This window comes from Zea mays, chromosome 10, assembly GCF_902167145.1.
Source record: "Zea mays cultivar B73 chromosome 10, Zm-B73-REFERENCE-NAM-5.0, whole genome shotgun sequence".
Classification (NCBI taxonomy): domain Eukaryota; kingdom Viridiplantae; phylum Streptophyta; class Magnoliopsida; order Poales; family Poaceae; genus Zea; species Zea mays.
The window spans coordinates 64,946,379-64,973,408 of record NC_050105.1 but is presented as its reverse complement, the minus strand read 5'-3'; the positions used below and the strand labels follow the sequence as shown (position 1 = coordinate 64,973,408).

General features: G+C 43.0%; 2 protein-coding genes across 2 annotated transcripts; one reads left to right on the top strand and one right to left on the bottom strand.

The window, feature by feature from the left end:
- Positions 1 to 16,900: 16,900 nt before the first annotated feature.
- On the top strand, positions 16,901 to 19,278 carry LOC103641147 (probable pectinesterase 8). Its single transcript, XM_008664518.4, has 5 exons — positions 16,901 to 17,701; positions 17,811 to 17,982; positions 18,074 to 18,280; positions 18,363 to 18,622; positions 18,710 to 19,278. Exons 1-5 carry the CDS (start codon positions 17,232 to 17,234, stop codon positions 18,879 to 18,881), a joined length of 1,281 nt encoding a protein of 426 aa, XP_008662740.1. The 5' UTR covers positions 16,901 to 17,231; the 3' UTR covers positions 18,882 to 19,278.
- On the bottom strand, positions 18,921 to 23,045 carry LOC100383496 (uncharacterized). Its single transcript, NM_001176144.2, has 15 exons — positions 22,667 to 23,045; positions 22,130 to 22,184; positions 21,892 to 22,043; positions 21,736 to 21,775; positions 21,319 to 21,408; positions 21,117 to 21,229; positions 20,930 to 21,004; positions 20,734 to 20,773; positions 20,558 to 20,640; positions 20,399 to 20,476; positions 20,162 to 20,305; positions 20,018 to 20,085; positions 19,722 to 19,836; positions 19,456 to 19,612; positions 18,921 to 19,351 (listed from the first exon to the last, which is right to left on the bottom strand). The coding sequence occupies exons 1-15, from the start codon at positions 22,838 to 22,840 to the stop codon at positions 19,254 to 19,256; spliced, it is 1,482 nt and encodes a 493-aa protein (NP_001169615.2). The 5' UTR covers positions 22,841 to 23,045; the 3' UTR covers positions 18,921 to 19,253.
- Positions 23,046 to 27,030: the final 3,985 nt, after the last annotated feature.

Genomic DNA, 27,030 nt, shown 5'->3' with positions numbered 1-27,030 from the left:
AAAGCATTAGCAATTAAAAAGTCTCTAAGGCATTCATACCATGCTCTTGGGGCTTGCTTAAGTCCACAGAGCGCCTTAGAGAGCTTACACACGTGGTTGGGGTACCATTCATCCTCGAAGCCAGGGGGTTGCTCTACGTACACCTCCTCCTTGATTGGCCCATTGAGGAAAGCGCTCTTCACATCCATTTGGAACAACCTGAAAGAATGGTGAGCGGCATATGCTAGCAAAATACGAATGGACTCTAGCCTAGCCACAGGAGCAAACGTCTCCTCAAAGTCCAAACCTGCGACTTGGGCATAACCTTTTGCCACAAGTCGTGCCTTGTTCCTTGTCACCACTCCGTGCTCGTCTTGTTTGTTGCGGAACACCCACTTGGTTCCCACAACATTTTGCTTGGGACGAGGCACCAGTGTCCAAACTTCATTTCTTTTGAAGTTGTTGCTGCTCCTCTTGCATGGCCAACACCCAGTCCGGATCTAGCAAGGCCTCTTCTAACCTGAAAGGCTCAATAAAAGAGACAAAGGAGTAATGCTCACAGAAATTAACTAATCTAGAACGAGTAGTTACCCCCTTGCAAATGTCACCCAAAATCTGTCGACGGGATGATCCCTTTGAATCATTGCTCGAACTTGGGTTGGAGGTGCCGGTTGTGCTTCTTCCTCCATCACATGATCATCTTGTGCTCCCCCTTGATCACACGCCTCCTCTTGATGAACATGTTCATCTTCTTGAGTTGGGGGATGCACCATTGTTGAGGAAGAAGGTTGATCTTGCTCCTTTTGTTCCATTGGCCTCACATCTCCAATCGCCATGGTGCGTATTGCGGCCGTTGGAACGTCTTCTTCATCTACATCATCAAGATCAACAACTTGCTCTCTTGGAGAGCCATTAGTCTCATCAAATACAACGTCGCTCGAGACTTCAACCAAACCTGATGATTTGTTGAAGACCCTATACGCCTTTGTATTTGAGTCGTAACCTAACAAAAACCCTTCTACCGCTTTGGGAGCAAATTTGGAATTCCTACCCTTCTTCACTAGAATGTAGCATTTACTCCCAAAAACTCGAAAATACGAAACATTGGGTTTGTTACCGGTTAGTAGCTCATACGAAGTCTTCTTGAGGAGGCAATGAAGGTAGACCCGGTTGATGGCGTGGCAAGCCGTGTTCACGGCTTCCGACCAAAAGCGCTTGGGGGTCTTGAACTCTCCAAGCATCGTCCTCGCCATGTCTATAAGTGTCCTGTTCTTCCTCTCTACCACACCATTTTGCTGTGGTGTGTAGGGAGCGGAGAACTTGTGCTTGATCCCTTCCTCCTCAAGGAACTCCTCCACTTGAAGGTTCTTGAACTCGGACCCGTTGTCGCTCCTTATCTTTTTCACCTTGAGCTCAAACTCATTTTGAGCTCTCCTTAGGAAGCGCTTGAGGGTCCCTTGGGTTCCAGATTTATCCTGCAAAAGGAATACCCAAGTGAAGCGGGAAAATCATCAACTATAACAAGACCATACTTACTTCCTCCTATGCTTAGATAGGCGACGGGTCCGAAAAGGTCCATATGAAGCAGCTCCAAAGGTCTTGATGTGGTCATCACATTTTTGGCATGATGAGAGCTTCCCACCTGTTTACCTGCTTGACAAGCTGCACAAGGTCTATCTTTTTCGAACGTAACATTAGTTAGACCTATCATGTGTTCTCCCTTTAGAAGCTTGTGAAGGTTCTTCATCCCCACATGTGCTAAGCGGCGATGCCACAGCCAGTCCATGCTAGTCTTAGCAATTAAGCATGCATCTAGACCGGCCTCCTCTTTTGCAAAATCAACTAAATAAAGTTTGCCATCTAGTACACCCTTAAAAGCTAATGAACCATCACTTCTTCTAAAGACGAACACATCTATGTTTGTGAATAAACAATTATATCCCATATTGCAAAGTTGACTCACAGACAACAAGTTATATCCAAGCGATTCAACTAAGAACACATTAGAAATAGAGTGCTCGGAAGAAATAGCAATTTTTCCTAACCCTTTCACCTTGCCTTGGTTCCCATCACCGAATATAATTGAATCTTGGGGATCCTTGTTCTTGACGTAGGAAGAGAACATCCTCTTTTCCCCTGTCATGTGGTTTGTGCATCCGCTGTCGATAATCCAGCTTGAGCCCCCGGATGCATAAACCTGCAAGGCACTTTAGGCTTGGGTCTTAGGTACCCAACTCATGTTGGGTCCTACAAGGTTAGTACAAATAGCTTTAGGGACCCAAATGCAGGTTTTATCTCCCTTGCTTTTTGCCCCTAATTTTCTAGCAACTACCTTCTTATCCTTTCTACAAATAGCAAAGGAAGCATTTAAAGCATGATAAATTGTAGAAGGTTCACTATTTGTTTTCCTAGGCACATGAACAACATTTCTTCTAGGCATGTGATTAATAACATTTCTCCTAGCAAAATTTCTATCATGCATAATAGAAGAACTAGAAGCAACCATGGTATGAGAATCAAAAGCACCATAACTTTTATAAACATTTCTAGAATATCTCCTATCATGATACATGAAGGCATGGTTCTTTTGACCACTACTAGCCATAGGGGCCTTCCCTTTCTCCTTAGCGGAGATGGAAGCCTTATGGCTTGTTAAGTTCTTCACTTCCCTCTTGAAGCCAAGACCATCCTTAATTGAGGGGTGTCTACCAATCGTGTAGGCATCCCTTGCAAATTTGAGCTTGTCAAATTCACTCTTGCTAGTCTTAAGTTGGGCATTAAGACTAGCCACTTCATCATTTAATTTAGAGATGTAAACTAGGTGTTCACTACAAGCATCAACATTAAAATCCTTGCACCTATTGCAAATTATAACATGTTCAACACAAGAGTTCGATTTATTTGCTACTTCTAGTTTAGCATTCAAATCATCATTAACACCTTTTAAAGTAGAAATGGTTTCATGACAAGTAGATAGTTCACAAGACAGCATTTCATTCCTTTTAACTTCTAGAGCAAGAGAATTTTGTGCACTAACAAATTTATCATGCTCTTCATACAAAAGATCCTCTTGCTTTTCTAATAACCTATTCTTATCATTCAAGGCATCAATTAATTCATTAATTTTATCAACCTTGGTTCTATCTAGGCCCTTGAATAAACATGAATAATCTATTTCATCATCATCACTAGACTCATCCTCACTTGAAGAAGCATAAGTACTAGTATTACGAGTGCTTACCTTCTTTTCCCTTGCCATGAGGCAAGTGTGATGCTCGTTTGGGAAGAGGGATGACTTGTTGAAGGCGGTGGCGGCGAGTCCTTCGTTGTCGGAGTCTGACGAGGAGCAATCTGAATCCCACTCCTTTTCAAGATGTGCCTCGCCCTTCGCCTTCTTGTAGTTCTTCTTCTTTTCCCACTTTCCACTCTTCTTTTCCTGGTCACTATCATTATCGGGACAGTTAGCGATAAAATGACCAATCTTACCACATTTGAAGCAGGAGCGCTTCCCCTTCGTCTTGTTCTTGTTGGGGTGCTCCTTGCGACCCTTTAGCGCCGTCTTGAATCGCTTGATGATGAGGGCCATCTCTTCATCATTAAGCCCGGTCGCCTCAACTTGCGCCACCTTGCTAGGTAGTGTCTCTTTGCTCCTTGTTGCTTTGAGAGCAATAGTTTGAGGCTCTTGGATTGGGCCATTTAATGCATCGTTGACGTATCTAGCCTCCTTGATCATCATCCGCCCGCTTATGAACTTTCCAAGGATCTCCTCGGGCGTCATCTTCGTGTACCTAGGATTCTCATGAATGTTGTTCACAAGATGTGGATCAAGGACGGTAAAGGACCTTAGCATTAGGCGGACAACATCGTGGTCCGTCCATCGCGTGCTTCCGTAGCTCCTTATCTTGTTGACGAGGGTCTTGAGCCTGTTGTACGTTTGTGTTGGCTCCTCCCCTCTAATCATCATGAATCTCTCGAGTTCGCCTTCCACCAACTCCATTTTGGTGAGCATGGTGATGTTGTTCCCCTCATGTGAGATCTTGAGGGTGTCCTAGATCTGCTTGGCATTGTCCAAGCCGCTCACCTTATGGTACTCATCCCTACACAATGAGGCTAACAACACAGTAGTAGCTTGTGCATTTTTATGAATCTGTTCATTTATAAATAAAGGACTATCCGAGCTATCAAATTTCATTCCACTCTCTACTATCTCCCATATACTAGGATGGAGAGAGAACAGGTGACTACGCATTTTGTGACTCCAAAATCCGTAGTCCTCTCCATCAAAATGAGGAGGTTTACCAAGTGGAATGGAAAGCAAATGTGCATTTGAGCTATGCGGAATATGAGAATAATCGAAAGAGAAGTTTGAGTTAACCGTCTTCTTTTTCTCATAGTTGTTGTCGTCATCCTTTTGGGAAGAAGAGGACTCGTCGCTGTCGTCGTAGTAGACGATCTCCTTGATGCGCCTTGTCTTCTTCTTCTTTCCATCTTTTCGTTTGTGGCCCGAGCCCGAGTTGGTAGGCTTGTCATCTTTTGGCTCGTTGACGAAGGACTCCTTCTCCTTATCATTGATCACAATCCCCTTGCCCTTAGGATCCATCTCTTCGGGCGATTAGTCCCTTTCTTGAAGAGAACGGCTCTGATACCAATTGAGAGCACCTAGAGGGGGGGTGAATAGGTGATCCTGTAAAACTTAAACTTTAATGCCACAAAACTTGATTAGGAGGTAGCACAATTAAGCCAAGTGCCTAGAGAGGAGAGCTTGCACAACACGATAACCACAAAGAGATCAACACAGAGATGGCACAGTGGTTTATCCCGTGGTTCGGCCAAGTCCAACACTTGCCTACTCCACGTTGTGGCGTCCCAATGGATGAGGGTTGCAATCAACCCCTTTCAAATGGTCCAAAGACCCACTTGAATACCACGGTGTTTTGCTTTCACTTTACTATATCCCACTTGCGAGGAATCTCCACAACTTGGAGCCTCTCGCCCTTACACTTTGATGTTCACAAAGAAGCACGGAGTAAGGAAGGGATGAGCAACGCACACAAGACACGAAATCAGATCGACAACACGCACACAAGTCGCAACAAGAGCTCACAACACAACTCGACGAGTTCACAACTCAAATAGAGCTCTAATTGCTATCACAAAGAATCAAATGCGCGGAATTGAGGTCTTGGTGCTTAGGAATGCTTGGAGAATGCTTGGTGTACTCCTCCATGCGCCTAGGGGTCCCTTTTATAGCCCCAAGGCAGCTAGGAGTCGTTGAGTGCATTCCAGGAAGGCAATTCTTGCCTTCTGTCGCCTGGCGCACCGGACAGTCCGGTGCACCACCGGACACTGTCCGGTGCGGATCTCCTTCCTTATTTGGCGAAGCCGACCGTTGGCGCTTGGGAGCCGTTGGTGCACCGGACACTGTCCGGTGCACACCGGACAGTCCGGTGCCCCATCCGACCTTGGTACTTGCCACGTGTCTCGCGTGGATCGCGCGGCCGACCGTTGGCCCAGTAGACCGTTGGCTCACCGGACAGTCCGGTGAAATATAGTCGTACGCCGTTAATCACTTCCCGAGAGCAGCAAGTTCGCCTGAGTCAGCCTGGCGCACCGGACACTGTCCGGTGCTCCACCGGACAGTCCGGTGCACCCAGACAGAGCTGCCTTTGGCTAAACAAAGCCATCTTAAATTTCAACCTGATTTTTCCTTTATACTTGATTTGTACTTTGTCCACCATTTTACACTTAGGCACTCGTGTTGGACACTAAATCACCAAAATGCTTAGAAATGGCCCAAGGGCATATTTCCCTTTCACATTATCTTCTGCCTTGGAATATGCTCCAAGCAGTTCATCACTTGTAGCTTCAATACACTTCAGCCAATCATCATTTGGCTCATCAAACTTATCCCCAAACCTGAATGTATACTTCAGCCAGACCAAACCACCTTCGCTAGAGTTTGTGATGGTCTCCTTCGGCACTTCCCAGTTTTCCACAAGCGACCATACTCTGAAGGCTATATGTTCTTGAATTAAATCTCTAGTGCCAATGAAGGAGCAAATGGTACTGAAGGCCCTCTGGCACGCTTCGGCGGCGTCATCAATTTCAACCTTCGGCCTTCGAAGGCCGAAGCGGGACCAAATGGGGTGCATGATGACTTCCTTAATGTCTTCCCTCATTTTCAAATCATTCTTCACATAAAACCATTCTTCCATCCAAGCTCCGGGCCATCTCTTCCGAAATGTTAGCACTGGGTGGCTTGCGTTGGGGCGGGCGATAAATCCATAACAACCGAAGTTGTTGTGGTACTGTTCTTTACCCATAGCCTTCGTCTCATATAGTAGTTCATGCATATTGCAGAAGCACTTCGCGCTTGGCTCTAATCCTTGGCTCCTTACTGCCCAGACAAAAATCCCCGTCCTTATTATGGATTCGGGGGTGATCTGATGGAGGAAGATTTGGTAGGTCTTCAGCACTTCAACTACAAACTTACTCAAAGGGAAACGAAGCCCAGCCTTGAAGAAGCTTCGAAAAATCACAACTTCGTTCTCCTCAGGGGCAGGGACGTTGTTGTCGCCGCCAGCCCTCACAATAGACAAATCCCGAAAGTACCTTCCTCTCATATTTTCAAGATGACTCTGTTTGATGGTCGATTTTCCGAAGATTGAATGACTTGGCCTCCAGGGCCGATCCTCAGAATCTTCGTCCCCACTCTCCACATCATATCTATCACTGTCACCAGTATCTTCAGACAAGCCCTCCAGTATCTCTTTAGTAATCTTCTCTATATTTGTTTTTGCCATCGACTCGACAAATCCAGCAATATAAGAATCCACAGTCTTCTTCTCCTCAAAAAGCTTCTCCTCTTCAGTCAGCTTCGTCTCGGTAGTAACCTTCTTGTCTTGAGACATCTTTTATTCAGAAATGGCAAAAACGCATCTTTTAAACCGAAGCTCAGAGAGCTTGAAAAACTAGCAAGCGCTAGTGAGCAAGAGCTATAAAATTGAGAAAATAATGCAAATGGCACAAGTAGTGTATCAAGTGTAGTCGGTGTAAGTTCCTATTTATACGCCCAGTGCGCTCCAAATTGGAGGGGCTCGTCTATCATTGACTGTTGTTATTCTAGCAAAGGGAAGGTGTTTTTTCGGACCTTCGGCTTATGGCCTTCGTCCATGTCACAGTCTGAATTCGTTATCTTAACAAATTAATACTGCGAGGGGCTACTGTTGGGGGCCTTCGTCTTTCGAAGGTCCTCAAAAACATGATTTAACAATGTCTTCCAAGTGTGACATATGAACAGGTACCTTCGGACTCGGGTTAAAAGCATATACTATGTGAAGAGCATGGTCGTGATGAAGGCTGGTGTTGCTCCGAAGCTACGCACAAGGGAGCTTCGGCTAAGTGGCGGAAAAAGGAACCGACCTAAAGGGGAAAAGACTATTTAGTCCTCGTTGGTTTATCCATGAGTCAATAGTAAATATAAAGGGCATGAATGTAAATTTACACAGGTTGCGCTCTGTGCCTATAAATAGATGAACAATACCCCGTACTGTTCACACTGGCTTGTACTCGCTTGTGCTTCACGCTTGTATTTTTACCTTCTATCAAGCCAAAGGTACATTTGTAATTCAATATTGTTTCTGTCTTTCCATGATAATATAATGAGAATGAATTAATAATGTTATATGATTGTTTATGTTGTCTCTTATATTTCATATGCTTCTTCTTTTATTTACATATACCGCGATGATGAAGGTATGTCCTTCATGACCTTCGTTTGAAGATCATTATATCCTAAGGGAAATAATGCTTTGAAGGACGAAGGGCATTAACATTTAACATTTTGTGTTGCCTTGTTCTCAATTCATAGCATTTGAGAACAAGTCCCCAACAGAAGGCATCCACTGGACCAACTACTCTTTATCATACATGTGATGCTTCATTTGTTCTCTTATGCAAGAATGATAAAGTAGTTGCTAGAAGTTTGGGACCTAAGTGCAAGAGAGATAAAAACTTGCATCTGGATTCCAAAGTCTATTGTGACTAACCTTGTAGGACCCAACAAGAGTTGGGTACCTAAGACCCAAGCTTAATTACCTTGCAGGTTTATGCATCCGGAGGCTCAAGCTGGATTATTGATAGCGGATGCACAAACCACATGACGGGGGAGAAGAAAATGTTCACCTCCTATGTTAAGAATAGGGATTCCCAAGACACTATCATCTTTGGAGATGGGAACCAAGGCAAGGTCAAGGGCTTAGGCAAAATAGCCATCACAACCGAGCATTCGATTTCAAATGTGTTTCTAGTGGAATCGCTCGGGTACAATTTGTTGTCTGTAAGACAATTATGTCATATGGGTTATAATTGTTTATTTACAAATATTGATGTATCTGTCTTTAGAATAAGTGATGGTTCATTAGCTTTTAAGGGTGTATTAGATGGCAAGCTCTACTTAGTTGATTTCTCAAAATAGAATGCTGATCTAGATGCATGCTTAATCGCTAAGACTAATATGGGTTGGCTCTAACACCACCGTCTAGCACATGTTGGGATGAAGAACCTTCATAAACTTCTAAAGGGAGAACATGTGTTAGGACTAACCGATGTCTGTTTTGAGAAAAACAGACCTTGTGCAGTGTGCCAAGCAAGAAAGCAGGTAGGAAGTAATCATCAAAGCAAGAATGTGATGTCAACATCAAGACCACTGGAACTCCTACATATGGATCTCATCGGGCCCGTTGCTTATCTCAGCATCGGGGGAAGTAAGTATGGTCTTGTAATTGTAGATGATTTTTCCCGCTTAACTTGGGTTTTCTTTTTGCATGATAAATCTGAAACCCAAGGAACTCTAAAGCGCTTCTTAAGGAGAGCTCAAAATGAATTTGAGCTAAAGGTGAAAAAGATAAGGAGCAATAATGGATCTGAATTCAAGAACCTTCAAGTCAAAGATTATCTTGAGGAGGAAGGCATCAAGCACGAGTTCTCCACTCCCTACACACCACAGCAAAATGGTGTAGTAGAGAGGAAGAATAGGACACTAATTTACATGGCAAGGACAATGTTTGGAGAATACAAGACGCCTGAGAGGTTTTGGTCGAAAGCTATGAATACAGCATGCCATGCCATAAACCGTCTATCTGCATCGCCTCCTCAAGAAGACATCATATGAACTACTAACCGGTAACAAACCCAATGTTTCCTATTTCTGTGTATTTGGGAGCAAATGCTACATCTTGGTGAAGAAAGGTAGGCATTCGAAGTTTGCTCCCAAAGTTGTAGAAGGGTTTTTACTAGGATATGACTCAAATACAAAGGCGTATAAGGTCTTCAACAAATCATCTGGATTGGTTAAAGTCTCTAGCGACGTTGTATTTGATGAGACTAATGGCTCTCCAAGACAGCAAGTTGATCTTGATGATGTAGATGAGGATGAGGTTCCGACGGCCGCAATACGAACAATGGTGATAGGTGATGTGCGACCACAGGAACCACAAGGGCAAGATTAATCTTCTTCTTCTGCATTGGTGCAACCCCCAACTCAAGATGAGGAACAGGTAGCTCAAGATGAAGGGCTGGATCAAGGGGGAGCACATGAAGAACATGATAAGGAGGAAGATGTGTCACAAGTTCCTCCAACTCAAGTCCGGTCAACCATTCAAAGAAATCATCCAGTGGATCAGATTCTAGGTGATATCAGCAAGGGAGTAACAACTCGCTCACGTTTAGCTAATTTTTGTGAGAATTACTCGTTTGTTTCTTCTATTGAGCCTTTCAGGGTAGAAGAAGCCTTGCAGGATCCGGACTGGGTGTTGGCCATGCAGGAAGAGCTCAACAACTTCAAGAGAAACGAAGTTTGGAGTCTGGTGCCACGTCCGAAGCAAAATATTGTGGGAACCAAGTGGGTGTTCCACAACAAGTAAGATGAACACGGTGTGGTGACAAGAAACAAGGCTCGACTTGTGGCAAAAGGTTACTCCCAAGTCGCATGTTTGGATTTTGAGGAGACTTTTGCTCTTGTAGTAGGCTAGAATCAATTTGAATATTATTGGCCTATGTTGCTCACCACTCTTTTAAGTTGTTTCAAATGGACGTGAAGAGTGTCTTCCTTAATGGACCAATTAAGGAGGAAGTGTATGTGGAACAACCCCCTGGCTTTGAGGATTACAGGTATCCCGACCACGTCTACAAGCTATCTAAGGCGCTCTATGGACTTAAGCAAGCCCCAAGAGCATGGTATGAATGCCTTAAAGATTTCCTTATTACTAATGCTTTCAAGGTTGGGAAAGTTGATCCTACTCTCTTTACTAAGACTTGTAATGGTGATCTTTTTGTATGCCAAATATATGTCGATGACATTATATTTGGTTCTACTAATCAAAAGTCTTGTGAGGAGTTTAACAGGGTGATGATGCAGAAATTTGAGATGTCAATGATGGGCGAGTTGAACTACTTCCTTGGATTTCAAGTAAAGCAACTCAAGGAAGGAACCTTCATCTCCCAAACAAAGTATACTCAAGATTTTCTCAAGAGGTTTGGGATGAAGGATGCAAAGCCTGCAAAGACACCGATGGGAACGGACGGACATCTGGACCTCAACAAAGGAGGTAAGTTCGTTGATCAAAAGGCATACCGGTCTATGATAGGATCTTTGCTTTATCTTTGTGCAAGTATACCGTATATTATGCTAAGTGTATGCATCTGTGCTAGATTTCAATCCGACCCCAAGGAGTGTCACCTTGTGGTTGTTAAGCGAATTCTTAGATATTTGATTTCTACGCCTTGCTTCAGGATCTGGTATCCAAAGGGGTCTACCTTTGACTTAATCGGATACTCAGATTCCGACTATGCTGGGTGCAAGGTCGATAGGAAGAGCACATCAGGGACTTGTCAGTTTCTGGGAAGGTCCCTGGTGTCTAGGAGCTCTAAGAAACAAAATTATGTTGCCCTATCCACCGTTGAGGTCGAGTATGTTGTCGCAGGACGGTGTTGCGCGCAACTGCTTTGGATGAGGCAAACCCTCCAGGACTTTGGCTCCAATCTGAGCAAAGTCCCACTCCAATGCAATAATGAGAGTGCAATCCGTTTGGCGGATAATCCTGTTGAACACAGCCGCACTAAGCACATAGTCATCTGCCATCACTTTTTGAGAGACCACCAGCAAAGGGGAGATATCGATATTTACCATATTAGCACCGAGAACCAGCTAGCCGATATCTTCACCAAGCCTTTAGATGAGAAAAGGTTTTGTAGGTTGCGTAGTGAGCTAAATGTCTTAGATTCGCGTAACTTGGATTGATCTATAGCATACATGTGTTCTATGCCTTTGATCATGTTACTTTAAGCATTAATGTCTTTAATTGCTTATTTTTGGTGCTCAAGTTGTACAAGTAATCACCGGACCTCACAAGTCCCTATGCAAATGATGCACATGTTTAGGGGAGGATGTGCTACAACTTGACTCCCTTGAGACTAACTTGTTTATTTAGTACCCTTGATATAGTTTCAAAGTTATATTGAAAGGGAAAAGTGAACTTGGACAAAGAGAGGGCTTCCACTGCATTCCGGTATCAATGTATCTTGTCCCAAATTCCTACTTGTGTTCTCATTGCCTTTTTGCTCTTATTTGACATTTTTGTGAGGCAATGGGGTTAAAGGGCCAAAAGTTCTCCTGTTTTGGTGTTTAATGCCAAAGGGGAGAAATTAAGGCCAAAAGCAAATGGATCAACCAACCACTTGTGAATTTCAAAAGAATTTGAAAAACTAGAATCTTTGTGTTTGATCAAAACCCTCTTATTGCAAAAATTGTTCTCTTATGGGGGAGAATTTTAATTATGGGAAAAAGGGGGAGTTTGTGGCATTTGATCAAATTTACTCTTGAAAGATCTCTCGATTTTCCAAAACAAGTGTGTTTGACATTAGAGATAGGGAAAAATTTTGTTTTGTGAAAATAAACTAAGTGGTGGCAAAAGTGATCTAAATATGACAAATTCCTTGAAAATCTTATTGGTCTTCAACTTGCATTTTTGAGCTCTTCTAGATATGTTAGTTCGAAACGATTTGCTTTTCAATGTGTTGGCAAAAATCACCAAAAAGGGGGAGATTGAAAGGGAAATGTGCCCTTGGGCTATTTCTATATTGTTTTGTTGATTAGATGCACAACACACTATGTGTGAACTAACATAATATTGAGCAAAGGAATATCTAGATGGATCAAGTGTGAAGGTACGTTCTAGACACTTAATCAATTGTTTTATGTGCTAAACTTGCTTCTCTAAGTGCTAGGAACTAAATTAAGTCAAGTCCAAAAGGAGCAAGAGGAGTTCAGCTAAAACAACCAGTGGAGCACAAGCTACAGGTGCACCGGACAGTGTCCGGTGCCTAGGCTGGCTCAACGACGAACTCGCTGCTCTTGGGAATCGCTGAGGATGTTGTGGCTAAAATTCACCGGACTGTCCGATGTGCACCGGACTGTCCGGTGAGCCAACCAGAGAAGTAAGAGCATAACCAGAGAACTCGACTGAAGCAAGATTCACTCGGTGCTGATCTGAAAGATTGTGAACTCTAAAAATATGATCACACTGCTCAGCCCAATTAAGATATTTATCGGCACTTCCTTTCCCAATAAATTTAGGAATATCAAACTTGACTCGGCCAATATTATCCTGGTAATTTCTATGACGATGACCATGATAATGCTCTCTACTTTGAAAATCGATACGGTAGTGATGACGCTGACCTAACATTTCCCCATTGGCAAAGGGGTTCTTATCGGATCCTTCTTCACGATCATAGTCATCAAACTATTCATCTTTAAATCTCACTCAGCGTTCGTGTGCACGACACCTTCCACGTGGATTATCGAAATTAGCGTGGCAACCACCACCATAACCTCCACGGCCATTGCTGAAGCGATCAAATCCATGGCCAAGACCAGAATTCTCATCTCTGGATTCTTCTCAGTTAAATTCTTCTGGATCACGATGATGTAGCCTCCGTCCTCTTGCGGGCAGACGTTCATCAAACGTCCTTCCCATGGCCTCCACGAGTGAGTCGACCATGTGATGCAATTCAGCCCGAGAGATAGAGGGCTCCCCATCTCCATGGTTCCCACTATGAACACTCGAATTGGATCCTGCCATGTTAGAGGGAAGCAATAAAAAAGTGAAATATGAAAGAATTTGCGGAGCACTCGATCTCACCTCTTACTTCCCAAGCTATTTTCTAATCTCTAGGACCGTGATGATGCCGGTGTGGCAGTCTCGACAGAGGTGGTAGAGCGGTTGAAGGGATCACAAGTAGAACGTCCTGGTTCAGGTTTTTGGTGGAGCTATAGGAGGCTAAACAAGATAGGCTACAGTCCTGCCAACCAAGTGGGTTGATGTGCTAAAAGATACTCCCTTCGTCCCAGAATATAAGGTGTAACCACTTTTTGTTCTTGTCCCACAATATAAGGCAAGCTCTCTCTATGCACACGTACATCAATGCAGTGGTAGAGAGAGAATTAAATGCATTTCTTGGTCTTTGATACAGATGTGGTTACGCCTTATATACTAGGACGGACGGAGTATGAAATTGTTGCTAGAAAAATTTTCACCGACTCGACATTGTAAACTCAAATTTTCAGCAACACACTGCAACACAATCCCTTTCAAATTTTTTTACTTCTCCTTTTCTTTTCTTCTTCTCTCTTTTTATAACACTAATGGGGTGCAGATATCAAACGTCACAATATGAATATGACGGTGGTAACTAGCAACTTAACAAAAAACACACAAGTAACACAAGGTAACAGTACTGCCAAAAAGGCTATAGATTTTGTGTGGCTTTGGACTATAGGACAAAACAAAATATACTAGGATAAATAAGTGGATAATAGTAAGACCTATTGTGATAATGAAAGCTTTGATACCAGATGATAGGTACCGAGTTATATTCGGTACTAGGGTGGCCCGATCTTCATGGCAGAAGGTTGATGAACATGATAAATGACTATAGAGGCAACGAAAATATAGGGTAAATTTGCTGAGGGGACAGCAGGTAACTAGCTTTATACCTGACCAAGGTCGGAGGTGACCAAGCGACAGAGAGAGAGAAAATAAAACCATATAGACTTCGACTCGATCTTCGAACGACCGCAGAACCACAACCGGAGCTAATCCAGACAATATGAGGAAGCCATACTAGAACTTGCAAGGCACGAACTTAGTGGATCCCAGAGGAATCTCTTCACAAGTCCAGAAAGAACAAGGGAGAACAAGGGTGGAGTAAGCACTCAACAGCTCGGCTGCAAAAATCACTTGGATTATCAAATCATCATAAGGTTTCAATCGTGTCTTACATCATAGACATAGGGGGTATTTATACTAGCAACAGCCTGCCTTAGATAGGTATAAACATGAAAATAAAGTATTTTAATGTGGTAATGTGAAGGGGCCTCTTCGTGAAGATCACTAGAGTTAATTCCCGCGTGACTGTTTGCCTTCAGTGTTTTCATGATAACTCTGCCTAGGAATCTCCAAATGAGGTGGAGCTGGATGCGTTGGAAAGCTGACTTGATAAGCTTTCACACCATGTATAGCATGAACAATGAAACTTCTCGTAGAATGATGCATATTAATACGAACTCTTGTTCATCAAGCAGGCATGTTGACCTTCTGACCATTCTACACTAAAATGGATCAGCTGGCTTATTGGTAAATCCAATTAAGTCGGGGTTTGATTCATTGAAAACTAGACTTCAAGAAGTTTCCAAAAGTACTTATAGGACTTCATAGCTTTTGAGGATCAAAATATATGACTATTTCTTCTGGTCGGTTCTGTCGCACTGGACTCTCTCGAACATAACCCTTCTTGATTCGCCCTTGATGTATTATGCCCCTCCTCTTTGGTGAACCTAAGCAATATCAACATACACGACTTAGGTAGCATAAAGTTATCATTAGTGTTTAATTGAAATTCATAAAGTAGTGTGTGCAACTCTTGTCCTATCTTCTCCGCTCGACTCCGAGTGATTGGTCCAGTAAGGGCTTCAGTCGGCGAGATTTTCGAAATGGACACCGATGCTGGCATGGTCACATCACTTAGCCCACTAACCCTAGATCACTATGAGGTTCCCTTATGGATTAAGGCCTAGGGTTTTTAGTGCCTTGGGACATCTCTAGTTAGAACAATATAAACCCTTGGGATCACTCATGCCCTAGGGCACTATTAAAGGATTCAAGTGTCTAGGGCCCTTTATCGTCGGGGCACAAAGTCACTTAGTTGCTCTGAGCCCTCTACTGGCCCTCTTGTGACTAAGGTCCCTGGCCTTATGTAATATGAATGACTAGGCCCCAAACCCTTAAGGCTCAAGGTGTCTCGAGGGAACAAAGAACTTGATATGACTAAGTGTAATCTTGTCTACAAGACAAAATGACGTGTCAGTTCCCATCGAGGGCATTACGACCCTAAGGTAGGGACCACATGGATAGGCCCTACTTGTAGGTTCAAAGCGTTGGCGTATCAGATAAATCTCTTGTACAAACATTAAATGTGTGATGTGCAAGATTACAACCTGATAGATGTATTATCACTACAGCTTGGGTTGCAAGGTACTTGAGACCACTATTCAATATGACTATGTACATCGACTCTGTAGCCACATGAGCATGACAGTGTATCATGAAGTAGTATCAAGTACATAAGGCCATACTAGCTACCTACTACATCGTATTCGATAGCATGAGCCTTGGTGCATGTGGAAACGACATAACATACCTACCCTTGCAATAGGTATGGCAGCTGTTGAAGAACATTCCAACATTGTGCCACAACCAAAAACATGACTCTGTGTATGACTCCATGAACATGATAAAATCATGATTGTTCGGTCTTAGCTAAAGGAATCTGAGGACTAACTAATGTAACCTCTCTCTCCTCCTTCACTCTATAAAAGGGAGAGCAGAGAACCTATACAGGGCTTAGGGATTAGCTCCGCACACTAGAGGTCTGATCCAGAATCTCTTTCTCACAAAGGATTCATCACGCGATATTCAAGGGTAGGCATAAAGGTAGATTAGGACCAATAGGTTATAACTTCCACTAGAACCAAGAGATAAGTCGAAGCTAGGAGGTCATGATGCTCGATTGAGTTATGAACTTATAATGTTTTATTTCTATTCATCAATCAATGTGTAGCAAAAAGACGTAGAATATTACACACTATGATTTGAACCTCTCTAAACTGCATGTGTGCTAGTTCTCGATCGTGCCTAGATTCAACACGTCACTTGCCTACACTCCCGCTCTCTCAAACACTCTTCTTTTGGATCTATCCACAAAGACAAATACACCATTATATTAAAAAAAAAGCAAGAAGCCTTACAAGCACACACCAACACTACAAAATCCATGCTTAATATTTATGTTCATAAGTTATGAACATATACGTTAAGTTGTTTTGTTTAAAAGATAAAAGTTATAAACATTTAACTAGTGGGGCAAAAGATTAAAGTTCAAGTTGTTTCGTTTACAAGTCAAAGTTCAAAGTCTCTGGATGATACCATTAGTTTTGAGTAATACATGTTCGCATGGTCGTGTCAGTAATAAGTGCAAGTTTGCTTAGGTCTCTCTGGCATTGCAAATTGATGTTGGTGCTGTCCGGTTGGCTTTGAGGTCAACAGTAAATCTTATGGGGCGTTTGACACTACTATGGTTCCAGTTTCAGCGTGAAACTGTGGTTGTGGTGTATAATATAGATTTAAACGGTTTAAAAATATTTTGAATCTAAATAAGAAACAAAATGATTTGTCTAAATATCTTCTAAAAGTTTGCAACTTCAGTTTTACAATTTTATAAAGCTTCTAAATTTTCACTAAATTTCGTAAAGCGGAAGCAGTTCCTAATTGAAGTAATAGCGTGTAGGCTCTTTTTAAGCCATGATGTGATGGTGGCCTGCCCTATTTATGTGCTTTTTACTGGAACCAAGGCAAGTTTGCATGTTAATGACCTTCAAATGCATCAAAATGTGAATTTAGAACGGCTGCTCGATCTTAAGTGTACTTTAATTATTCCTTCTGTTCTGGGGTATACCCTATGAAGAGTTGTTGCTGCTGGAACTTGCTCCTTGGAAGCAACAGCTTGGTCAGATCACGCATAGATTCTGACAACGACCTGAAAAGGATTTTCCAACTATGAAATGCTGTGGTTGTGCAGGCTGCGTTGAGCGGCGTCTTAACCTTGAAGAAAAGAGATAGATTGTTTGCAAGGCAATGCAATTCAAGCTGCTTGGCGCGGTGCATTTCATCATGTTAAAATACCCCCAAATCCAACGACCAAATAGTGAGCTCAGTTCATGTATGCAGATGAGCGCCAAGACCATTGTGGCAGCAGCAGCTGCTGCATTTCTTTTCTATACTCACCTCTACTTCCCAACCGCTGCTCATCTCTACTCCTCAACCACTCCGTTGGCTGGAACCCTCTTTGATCTCACAATGCCTCCCCCATTGTACCCACTTTCGGCTGATTCCACCTCTATCCATCATCAGTATGGCTGTAGATACAACCCGCTGTGCGATGACTTCCCACCGGATTTCCCCCCGGCCGACACGCCAGCACTGTCGATCTTCTGCGTCGACCCCAATGGCTGCTGTGACTTCACGACCGTGCAGGCGGCAGTCAATGCGGTCCCGAACCACAGCAGCAAGAGGAATGTTGTGTGGATCAACAGGGGCATCTACTTGTAAGCAGTTCTCCTTGTTCAGGAGTTTAGATAGAGATACTTCCCAGAATTCATCATTGCTCTGTTACTGAGTGTACTGCTACCTACTGAAGCTGCAGTGTTGTTGCAGTGAGAAGGTGACAGTCCCGGCATCCAAGCCCAACATCACATTCCAGGGGCAGGGGTTCCACCTGACAGCGATCGCGTGGAACGATACTGCCAAGTCCGCGAACGGGACATTCTACAGCGCCTCAGTCTCTGTTTTCGCATCAGGATTCATCGGCAAGAACATAAGCTTCATTGTAACTGCCTCGATGCTGCACAACATATTCAGCTAGGTTGCAGGCTTCACCATGGGTTACATTAATACTTTTCCTGATCGTTTGGCACCAGAATGTAGCACCGATTCCGAGGCCCGGTGCTGTCGATGCACAGGCAGTGGCAATCAGGATCAATGGTGACCAAGCAGCATTCTGGGGTTGTGGCTTCTTTGGAGCGCAAGACACACTCCATGACGACAGAGGCCGACATTACTTCAAGGAATGTTTCATCCAGGGCTCCATTGACTTTATCTTTGGAGATGCTAGGTCACTCTATGAAGTGAGTGAAAATAAATACTTGAAAGGATTGCAAAATAATGTATTGAAGTTACCAACTGCTCTTTTACCTTTTTGCCCTCCAGAATTGCAGATTGATATCCATTGCAGATCCAGTGCCTTCAGGGCAAAGATCAATTACTGGTTCAGTCACTGCACATGCCCGGGAATCAGAAGATGACAACACTGGCTACTCATTTGTCAATTGTAGCATAGGTGGCACCGGTTCCATATGGCTTGGACGAGCATGGAGACCATATTCTCGGGTCATCTTTGCCTACACATCAATGTCAGACATCATAGCTTCTGAAGGATGGAATGACTGGAATGACCAAACAAGAGATCAGTATGTGTCCTCCAATGTTAATTTTGATTCTTATCTGCAAAACAGAAAGTACATTTGCATCAGCTTTTGTGCAATTTGAATTTTCAGGACTGTATTTTATGGAGAGTACAAGTGTACAGGTGATGGTGCAAACCTGGCAGATAGAGTGCCTTATGCTCAGAAGCTTAGTGATGTGCAAGTGTTACCTTACCTAAACACATCTTTCATCGATGGAGATCAATGGTTAAAACCATACTGTGACTCACTAATATCTGCTTGAAGCAATTCTAGGTAAAGACAGACTTGAAACAGAGAAAATAGAACATCTCATTGTTTGATTTTTCTTACATCATAGTTCATAGAATCAAGAATTACAATTGTTCAAAGATAATAAATATTTGGTACATTTGCTGTTTTCAAAAAAAATTATTACACAAAAGCATGTCATAATCTACATTCGAAAGGCAGATACACATTAATGCTAGGGGAGAAAGGAGGCAACTTCAGGTGTTGCGTTACAATATTTGATCCTTGCATAACATACAATAGTTTACTAATATCAACATTCTATTTGCAAGAGTAGTCATGTTGTAATCAAAATTGGCCTGATCTCATCTTCCTGTATTCAGATTGCTTGCAACAACTACTATGCCTAGAATGAAATCTCACTTGGTGCATGGAATGTTCTTCCACTGCATATAGCTTCTAGATTCTCTCCAGCATAAGAGCAAAGCGGAGAAACTTCAACTCCTGGAAGTACAGGCAATGTTTTAACAACAATCAATGTGTTCCCATCAAAAATATTCTTACCTTGCTGACAGATTCCAAAACATATATACTAGGGCTGCAATTACCTGTCATATACAAGGGCACAGAATGAGTCAAGAAGCCACCTGCAGCAACCACCCAGCGGCTATGTAGCCGAAGCAGCATTAATCTGGCACTGTCAGGAGTGTCATAAGTTGCACCATTAGCATTCTTCACTGGCGCAAATTCCTCCTCACGCAAAACCTGTAAGTTTAGGTAAAATATTTTCAAACGATAACTACTACACGCTTTCAGAAATGAGATGAAGAACAAAACGGCTTTATTTTGAGCAATAATTCATAGGAAATCAAACCTCAAAAAGAGCTGTTGAAGGAGAATAGTTGAATACATCAAATATAAATTGTTCAAGCTTTAATCCTGATGTGTACCCATGGACTGAAGGAATTCTCTTCTCGGCTAGATGGTAACTGTGCATAAACGATGGACAAAATTGTAAGCCAATATTCTATTATTAATTGTTAGTTTAAGATCAACAGAAGTTACAGGCCCTCCAGAAAAAATGCAGCAATTACATTATATATTAAATAAAGGGTTAAATGTAACATGAATGGATAAAGTGCAAGAATAAGGAAAGAAAAAAATACTCACATGCTATCCTTTTCAAGACTGTTTGTCACTTGGTTCAGAAAATCCAAAGTAAACATATGCAAGCAGATCTATGACATAAAAGAAATACACAATTGTTAATGCCTATATAGTATATAGGAGGGGAGGCAGGTGTAGGAATTATACATTGCTCCAGCAATAACGAAGGCGGCCAGTAGTTTGATTGATTTCAGTTGTCATAGCTGCATCCATTTCACTGTATTCAACTACAGAGAGGGGTCCACCCTTTCCACGCTGAACAAATACTCCAACTTTCTCTTGTGGATATGCCTGAACAGCACAGAACATAATGTAAACACTCTTGAGACACATAGTTCAATAAAAAACTGTCAATCTATTAGGATGGGAAATCTATGGCCCTACCTTCCTGACAACCTTAGCAGCAGCAGATACACCTCTGTCAATGAAGTATCCTAGGAATGTTGGATCTGCAACACGGACCTGTATCAAATAAATCAAATATTTAATGACAATAAAAAAAGGAAGGCTCCATGAAATGAACAGCATAAAGGACGTACTTACCAATACATTATCAACTCCATAGCAATCTACATACTTAACACCTTTTGCAGCCATATCATCGAGCAACCTTTTAGATTTTAGAGCTGGGTACAACCAAAGAAAAAAACAAGCAGAAAGTCATCACTAACATTAATAGCATGCATTTATAATTTACCGCATCGCAATTTAGAGATTACCAGCATATACTCCGCCATTGCCATCGGGAGCCTTTGCTACCTGGTTTTCAGCATAATGTTAGAAAAGAAATATGGCATTACTACAGAGATCCATAATCTGGAATCGATGCTAGCTCAAACCATTCAGTGTAATGGATTATGCCATAACATTACACTCTAAATTAATTTCTCTTAAATATACAGAAGCAAGAGGTACCTTATATGGTGTCTCCATAATAAATCTTCCATCATGAGATACACATGGAATAGTACCCTGTTGGAAAAATGTCACCTGCGAAGACAAGAATAAAATCAGCTGTGATTCTTATAGTAATATTCAGGAAATCATGTATCGAAGTCAAAGAATCTCTGATCACAACAAAGAAGCATGTAATTATTCTTACTTGATTAGGCTCCAAACCAAAATATCTGTGGGTTTCAAAGAACTTTCGGGTCACTTCATCGGTAAAAGGACTCGTCATTATATACCAGTGAATTTGCACTGTGCTACCTGGGGCTGCAAATAGTTAAGAGCAGTTTTAGCGAAAGAATGTTTAATTAAATCAAACATAAATAAACTAGTAAAAAGGATTAAAACTATTTTACCATCAGTGCACTGTGCAGCCAGCTTCTGAATACATAAAATCCGTTCAGCTTGTAGTTGGAAAAGTGACTTCCTAGATGGGAGCCCGATACCTAAGCAACAATGGGAGAGGAAATGAAAACTATTAAGACTTGCTGGAGTTTTGGTTGAACCTCAAAAAGTGATAACATATTCCCATGGCAGCTAAGTGAACAAACAAATGCAGATGACACATGCAAAATTATTATCCTCACATCAATCACAAAGAAATTAAGAGAAGATGGGATGGTGTGGTATGTTGTTATATGCATAATCCACAATGGGAATAAAAGAAATCTAGAAATTCACGCCCCAAAAAATGTGTGCTTTTAGGTCTAATTTCATAGCACTAATTGAAGAAAGCAAAACTAAAATTCAATGGCTTGGGTGGGAAGACTTACTGAAACATCCCTTGGGGTCAGAACTGCCAAGCCTAGTCCCCTGTCCCCAGTTGATAAAAACAAATAGCAAAGTATATGAGCGTTTTCTATCATACCATAAAACATAATATGGACAACCACTGAACCACATAGCAATCTAAGTGAGTCCTAGAATACCTGGCCACCAGCCAATAAAACAACAGCCAACTTCCCCTCTGAAATGGCTCTCAAGCCCCTCCTCCACCACCTTTCTTTGTCCTCAGGAGTTCTGTCATCCACTGTCGAGACACTTGACTCAGGAACAGGCTCAAAGGTTGGTATAGGAGCACCTGTACTTGCATTAAAACGCCATCAAATATTTGAGCACTCACTGGAACTTATACTGCATATTGAAGCACGCTAAGAGAAAGCTCACCTTGTGATCTAAGCGAGCATCGGACAATCCGATCAATTCTAGGAAGATCTAGGCTCTGAAATTTGAATCATAAAGGAAGTCAGCCACAGTCAATCAGGGAAGTTCAGTGACATCAATGCATTCACTTCGCTTATGGAATGACAATTGAGATCAGTGCTCAAGGGCAACATCAACTCAATTACCAACATTAGGAGCCAAGGATCACACTCACACTACAACAAAACAGCTTGTCTTTTTTATTTATTTCATTCACCATATTTCATGTAACATAAGTTGCATCCTAAATCCTGTCACAACTGCAACGCCAAAATTAATTGTGTCCTCTGGATCAGATTTCAATAGAAAGAACAGATTTTTACGACGAGTCCTTATGTAAAAACCAAGTTTTTTGTGAAGAGTTTTTGTAACGTGTCCTTATTTCAACAGAAAGGACAGATTTTTACACCAAAATATCTGCACGTCTCTTAACAGTTACCACGCAAAAGAGAAACAGAAAGAAGAAACCTTTAGGCAGCCCAAATTTATGTGGCTGCTCACCTCAATGTCCCGGATGAGGCGGTCGCGCTCCTCGGGCGCGAGCTCGTCCCAGAAGGCGAAGGCACCCTCCTGGCCGTAGTCCTTGAGCCTCTCCAGCAGCTCCTGCGGCGGCGCCGCGCCCCACCTCCCCGCCGCGGGGGCCGGCGTCCGAGCCGCCACCACCATCTCCGTCATCTTTCAAGCCGCAGCAGCAACCCCACCGAGAAAAAAAAGATCACGGGATCTACGACTGGGCACTTGGACAGTGGTGATCTGCGGCGGGTACGATCCGATCACGGGGCCGCCGATTAATTAGGACGACTGATTAGCGTCGTGATTGGATCTTGTCAGCGTGAGATGAGGAGACAGGAGAGGTGCTCTGCAGTCTGCAGTGCAGTTCGGTGGTCGGCGCGGCCGGCCGTTCCAGAGAATATTTGAGCCAGGTGCTTCTGCTTAGGGGCAAAAAGGTCAAACCACCTTGTGAAGACCAAGATTTTATGGCAAAATATTTAGAGTCATCTCTACTACTATAATGCGCTAATATAATACGTCAGTAAAATATAATATAAAAAATCAATTGTCAGAATTTGAACCATGGTCTCAATCGCCTCTAATCAAGGTCATGTTGATTTGTGTGGTATAAAGAAAATATATATCATATATATAGAAACAGTAGTGATATACGATTAACTAACATGTTATACATGTATGTACGAGCTAAAAGTCCAGTCTATTTTTTAGTTCCTTTGTGCTTATACACAAGACAGAATAAAAACATGAAATGAAAAAGAATAAAAAAGAAAGAAAACACGTAACAAAAAAGAAATAAAAAAAAACTAAACAAGACAGAATGAGTTAGAGCAGTGTACACACGAGCATAAAAAATTGATCCAAAGATGATTTCAACCTATGGTGCAATCTAGGCACGAAATTAAGCTCACCTTTGAGCGTGCACGAGAGGTCCAAAAGCATTTCAATGTACGCGATATTGTGTGTGGATGCAGATGAGAGAATATAAGCAAAATAAATTATTTAAAAGATATAAAATATTCTGTATTTGCATGCTTTTTTAGCATATGGAACATGTGTTTTTAGTACAAATGAGAATATCTATTACAAAAGTTCACACAACTACAGTAGAAAAAACTTATTTATAAAAAAATAAAACAAGGCTACTAACATGTGTAGGTGTTTGCATGGTTTCAGAGCAAAATTCTGAAGAGGAGCTGACCAGAACCAACTAAACACTCTAGCTCTAGAGTTGTAAACTTTATAGAGTTTTGAAAGGTGCATTATAATTTTTGTAGAGTGGCTCCTTACTACTCCAGAATCCTAAAAAAACTCCAGACCTCCTTCATCCTAGATTTTTAGAGTAGAGCTGATCTAAGGTAGAGTGGAGCCATGCCAAACACCCCCGATAGGGAAACTAGAACACAAGTAAATTAAGAAAAAAGGACAAAACCCTAACTAAAATCAGTCGATCAAAAAAATCCTTATCGCCACAAGAAAAACTCGAACATCTTGAGAACAGTTGAAGACCAAGTACATACATTGTTCATGATAGTCTAACAAAGGGCTATAGGGCACTTGATGCTCAATTCAGTTTGGAACTTCCCAAATCCGCGGAGTTTCGTTTAGATTTTGGAATTGATCTTCTAGGTTAACCTTCCTAACTCCCTTCCTAACCCTTATGCGGAATTTTATCTCGATCCAAGTTCATTTAAGGTGTTTTCATTTTTAGAGAAAAAGTTTTGGTGATTAAACAGGCTGGACCTAGTTAGGTCGCCCTTCAATCCCGATCGGCCTAGGATTCCAACTGAGCTGACTCTACAGCTTGGCTAGGACAACTTTGGTCCAACTAGGGAAGGCTAGACCTGGCCATACCACCTTTGCTTTGTGCAATTTGTGTTTTGTGTGTTTTTTGAGTCTAGTGTCCAAACTTCGACCCGTTTGTTTAGGCATGTTTCTAATTTGACCATGAACCTTCTCATATCATCAAACCAGTAGTCGATTTTGGTGATTTGTATGTGTGCACTTTATTCGTCTTTTTTGAGGTTGAGAGTAACTGTCGGGTACTCGGAAACCGGGTACCCAAAATGGGCCCTTCAAAAATTACCAACTCCACCGACCAACTCTACGAGGTGAACCCGCTGACCAACTCTCTGATGACCAACTCTACGAGGTGGACCAGCTGACCAACTCTCTGATAACCAACTCCACTGACCAACTCCGTCGACCAACTCTACGAGGCAGACTAGCTAACTAACTCTCTGTCGACCAACTCTGCGAGGCGGACCGGCAGACCAACTCTCTGATAACAAACTCCACCGACCAACTCCACCGACCAACTCTACGAGGCAGACCGGCTGACCAACTCCCCGATGATCAACTACAATGACCAACTCCAATGACCAACTCTGATGACCAACTCTCCGCCAATCAGCTCTGACCGACCATCTCATCGTCGAGCAACCCAGCGAGGCAAAGATCAGAGTCCAACGCTACTAATCCACATCAGTTATGATAGGACGCGTCACCATCAACCCACGTCCGAATAAACGCACAGCACACTGAATGGGCACCGGGGTCTCTACAGTGACACGTACATCAGAAGGACGGAATAACGCACCATATCTGAGTGTACGCCTACGCACGCTAACAGGAGATGAAGGGCTCATGACGACAGGAGAAGCCACGCCACGTACGACTGCACCATGAGACTAATCTGTGGAACCCGCCGTGCACCACTACAAAGACGCCAGGATGGACTCGCTACAGGAGCCGGAGTAACAGACATCGCCATACCAGGAGTACAGCTACACACGACCATACGGAGGACCCACCACGACAACACGGGGGAACCAATCTCTCTCTCCAGTAGAAAATAGATCTCATCTGGTCCTACCCTTGAGATATAAAAGGGTAGGGCCCCCTCCTTTGTTCCCACACGAGCACACTTGTTGTAACGCACTCATTGCAATACTATAGTCAGCACTACATTGGAGTAGGGTGCGAATCCGAACTAGTATAAATATCATGTCCCAGGTTCTTCATTCGAATCCCAGCGATTCATCATTTGGAGTGAGCACACACTAGCACCCCCACCGAACATAAATCTTATTGGTCCTTGGTTTCTGAAACCATGACAGTTGGCGCGCCAGGTAGGGGGTCGTTAGCGTGGCAAGTGACATCTTCCACTCCGATGGCTTGTATTTCAACGTTCACTGACGGTGAGAGCCTCGCTCCAGAAAGTTGCATCACGTTCGGCTCTCTCGACTTTTCCTCACAACCGCCACCGGCGAACCCCACCTCGTCCACTCCGACAGCATCCTAGGCAGCTTGCCGACATCGGGTGCGCCAGGGGTTGCAAGGGTAGCGTCAAGATCTGCATGGTCCACCATGATGATCATTAGTCGAGCCCCATGGTGTATGAGGTTGCCATCGTCGGCCACCAGCTAGGCTACACCCTCGACACCTACGAGGACGGCCCAAGACACCGCCTAACTGGAGAAGTCTAATGCTCGTTGTTGCTCGGGCAGTTAGCGGGGCGCCTGCACCATTCATCCAAAAGGTAGCATGAGAGTGAACTCTTCCTTTGTAATAGGATAGCATTTACCTTTGACCCAGTCGGTGAGGTCTGCCCTTATAAACCTGGTCACTAGAATCCATCGCACAATTCTTTTGTACCCAGTGAGGTCCACCCTCATAAACCCGGTCTCTCGTGTCCATCGCTTAACTCTTACGTATCCGATTTTCAATCCTATTCCTGCTTTAATTTACATATATTGTTTCCTCTAACCACCATGTGGTTTCTAACTTCTGTTGTGATCATGTAACTAGATTGTCGCTTAGTTTGCCCCATATGGTGTTGAACAAGGATCGGACTGCTAAGGACCTCCAGCCAGGGGAAAGAACCACGTTCTCGGGGGTGGTCCGGAGCTGGGTATCCACTTAGCATGGTTCTATACCGTAAGCCTACACCTTCCAGCACCCTAGAACAATTGTCATAGTACCTCGGACTGGGTCCCTAAAGGTTCGGACCTCGACCAAACTTAAGGGCTGGTTCCTAAAACTCTACTTAGCAAGCTCCAGCTACATGATTCGAAAAATTGAGCATAATAAAGTAGGAGCCTAAGGGTCCAATACTAAGCGTTGATCTTGAGTTGTGTTCAGGATCGATTTCTGCTTGATCATGGCATCAAAAGTGCATCATCGCAGGGGGTACACCAGTAAGAGGCGAGGAGTCTAACCACCCCATCACGCCACTTGCGCACTGAGAGCACCTAGAGGGGGGGGTGAATAGGTGATCCTGTGAAACTTAAACTTATAGCCACAAAAACTTGTTAAGTGTTAGCCCAATAATCGCCAAGTGGCTAGAGAGGAGT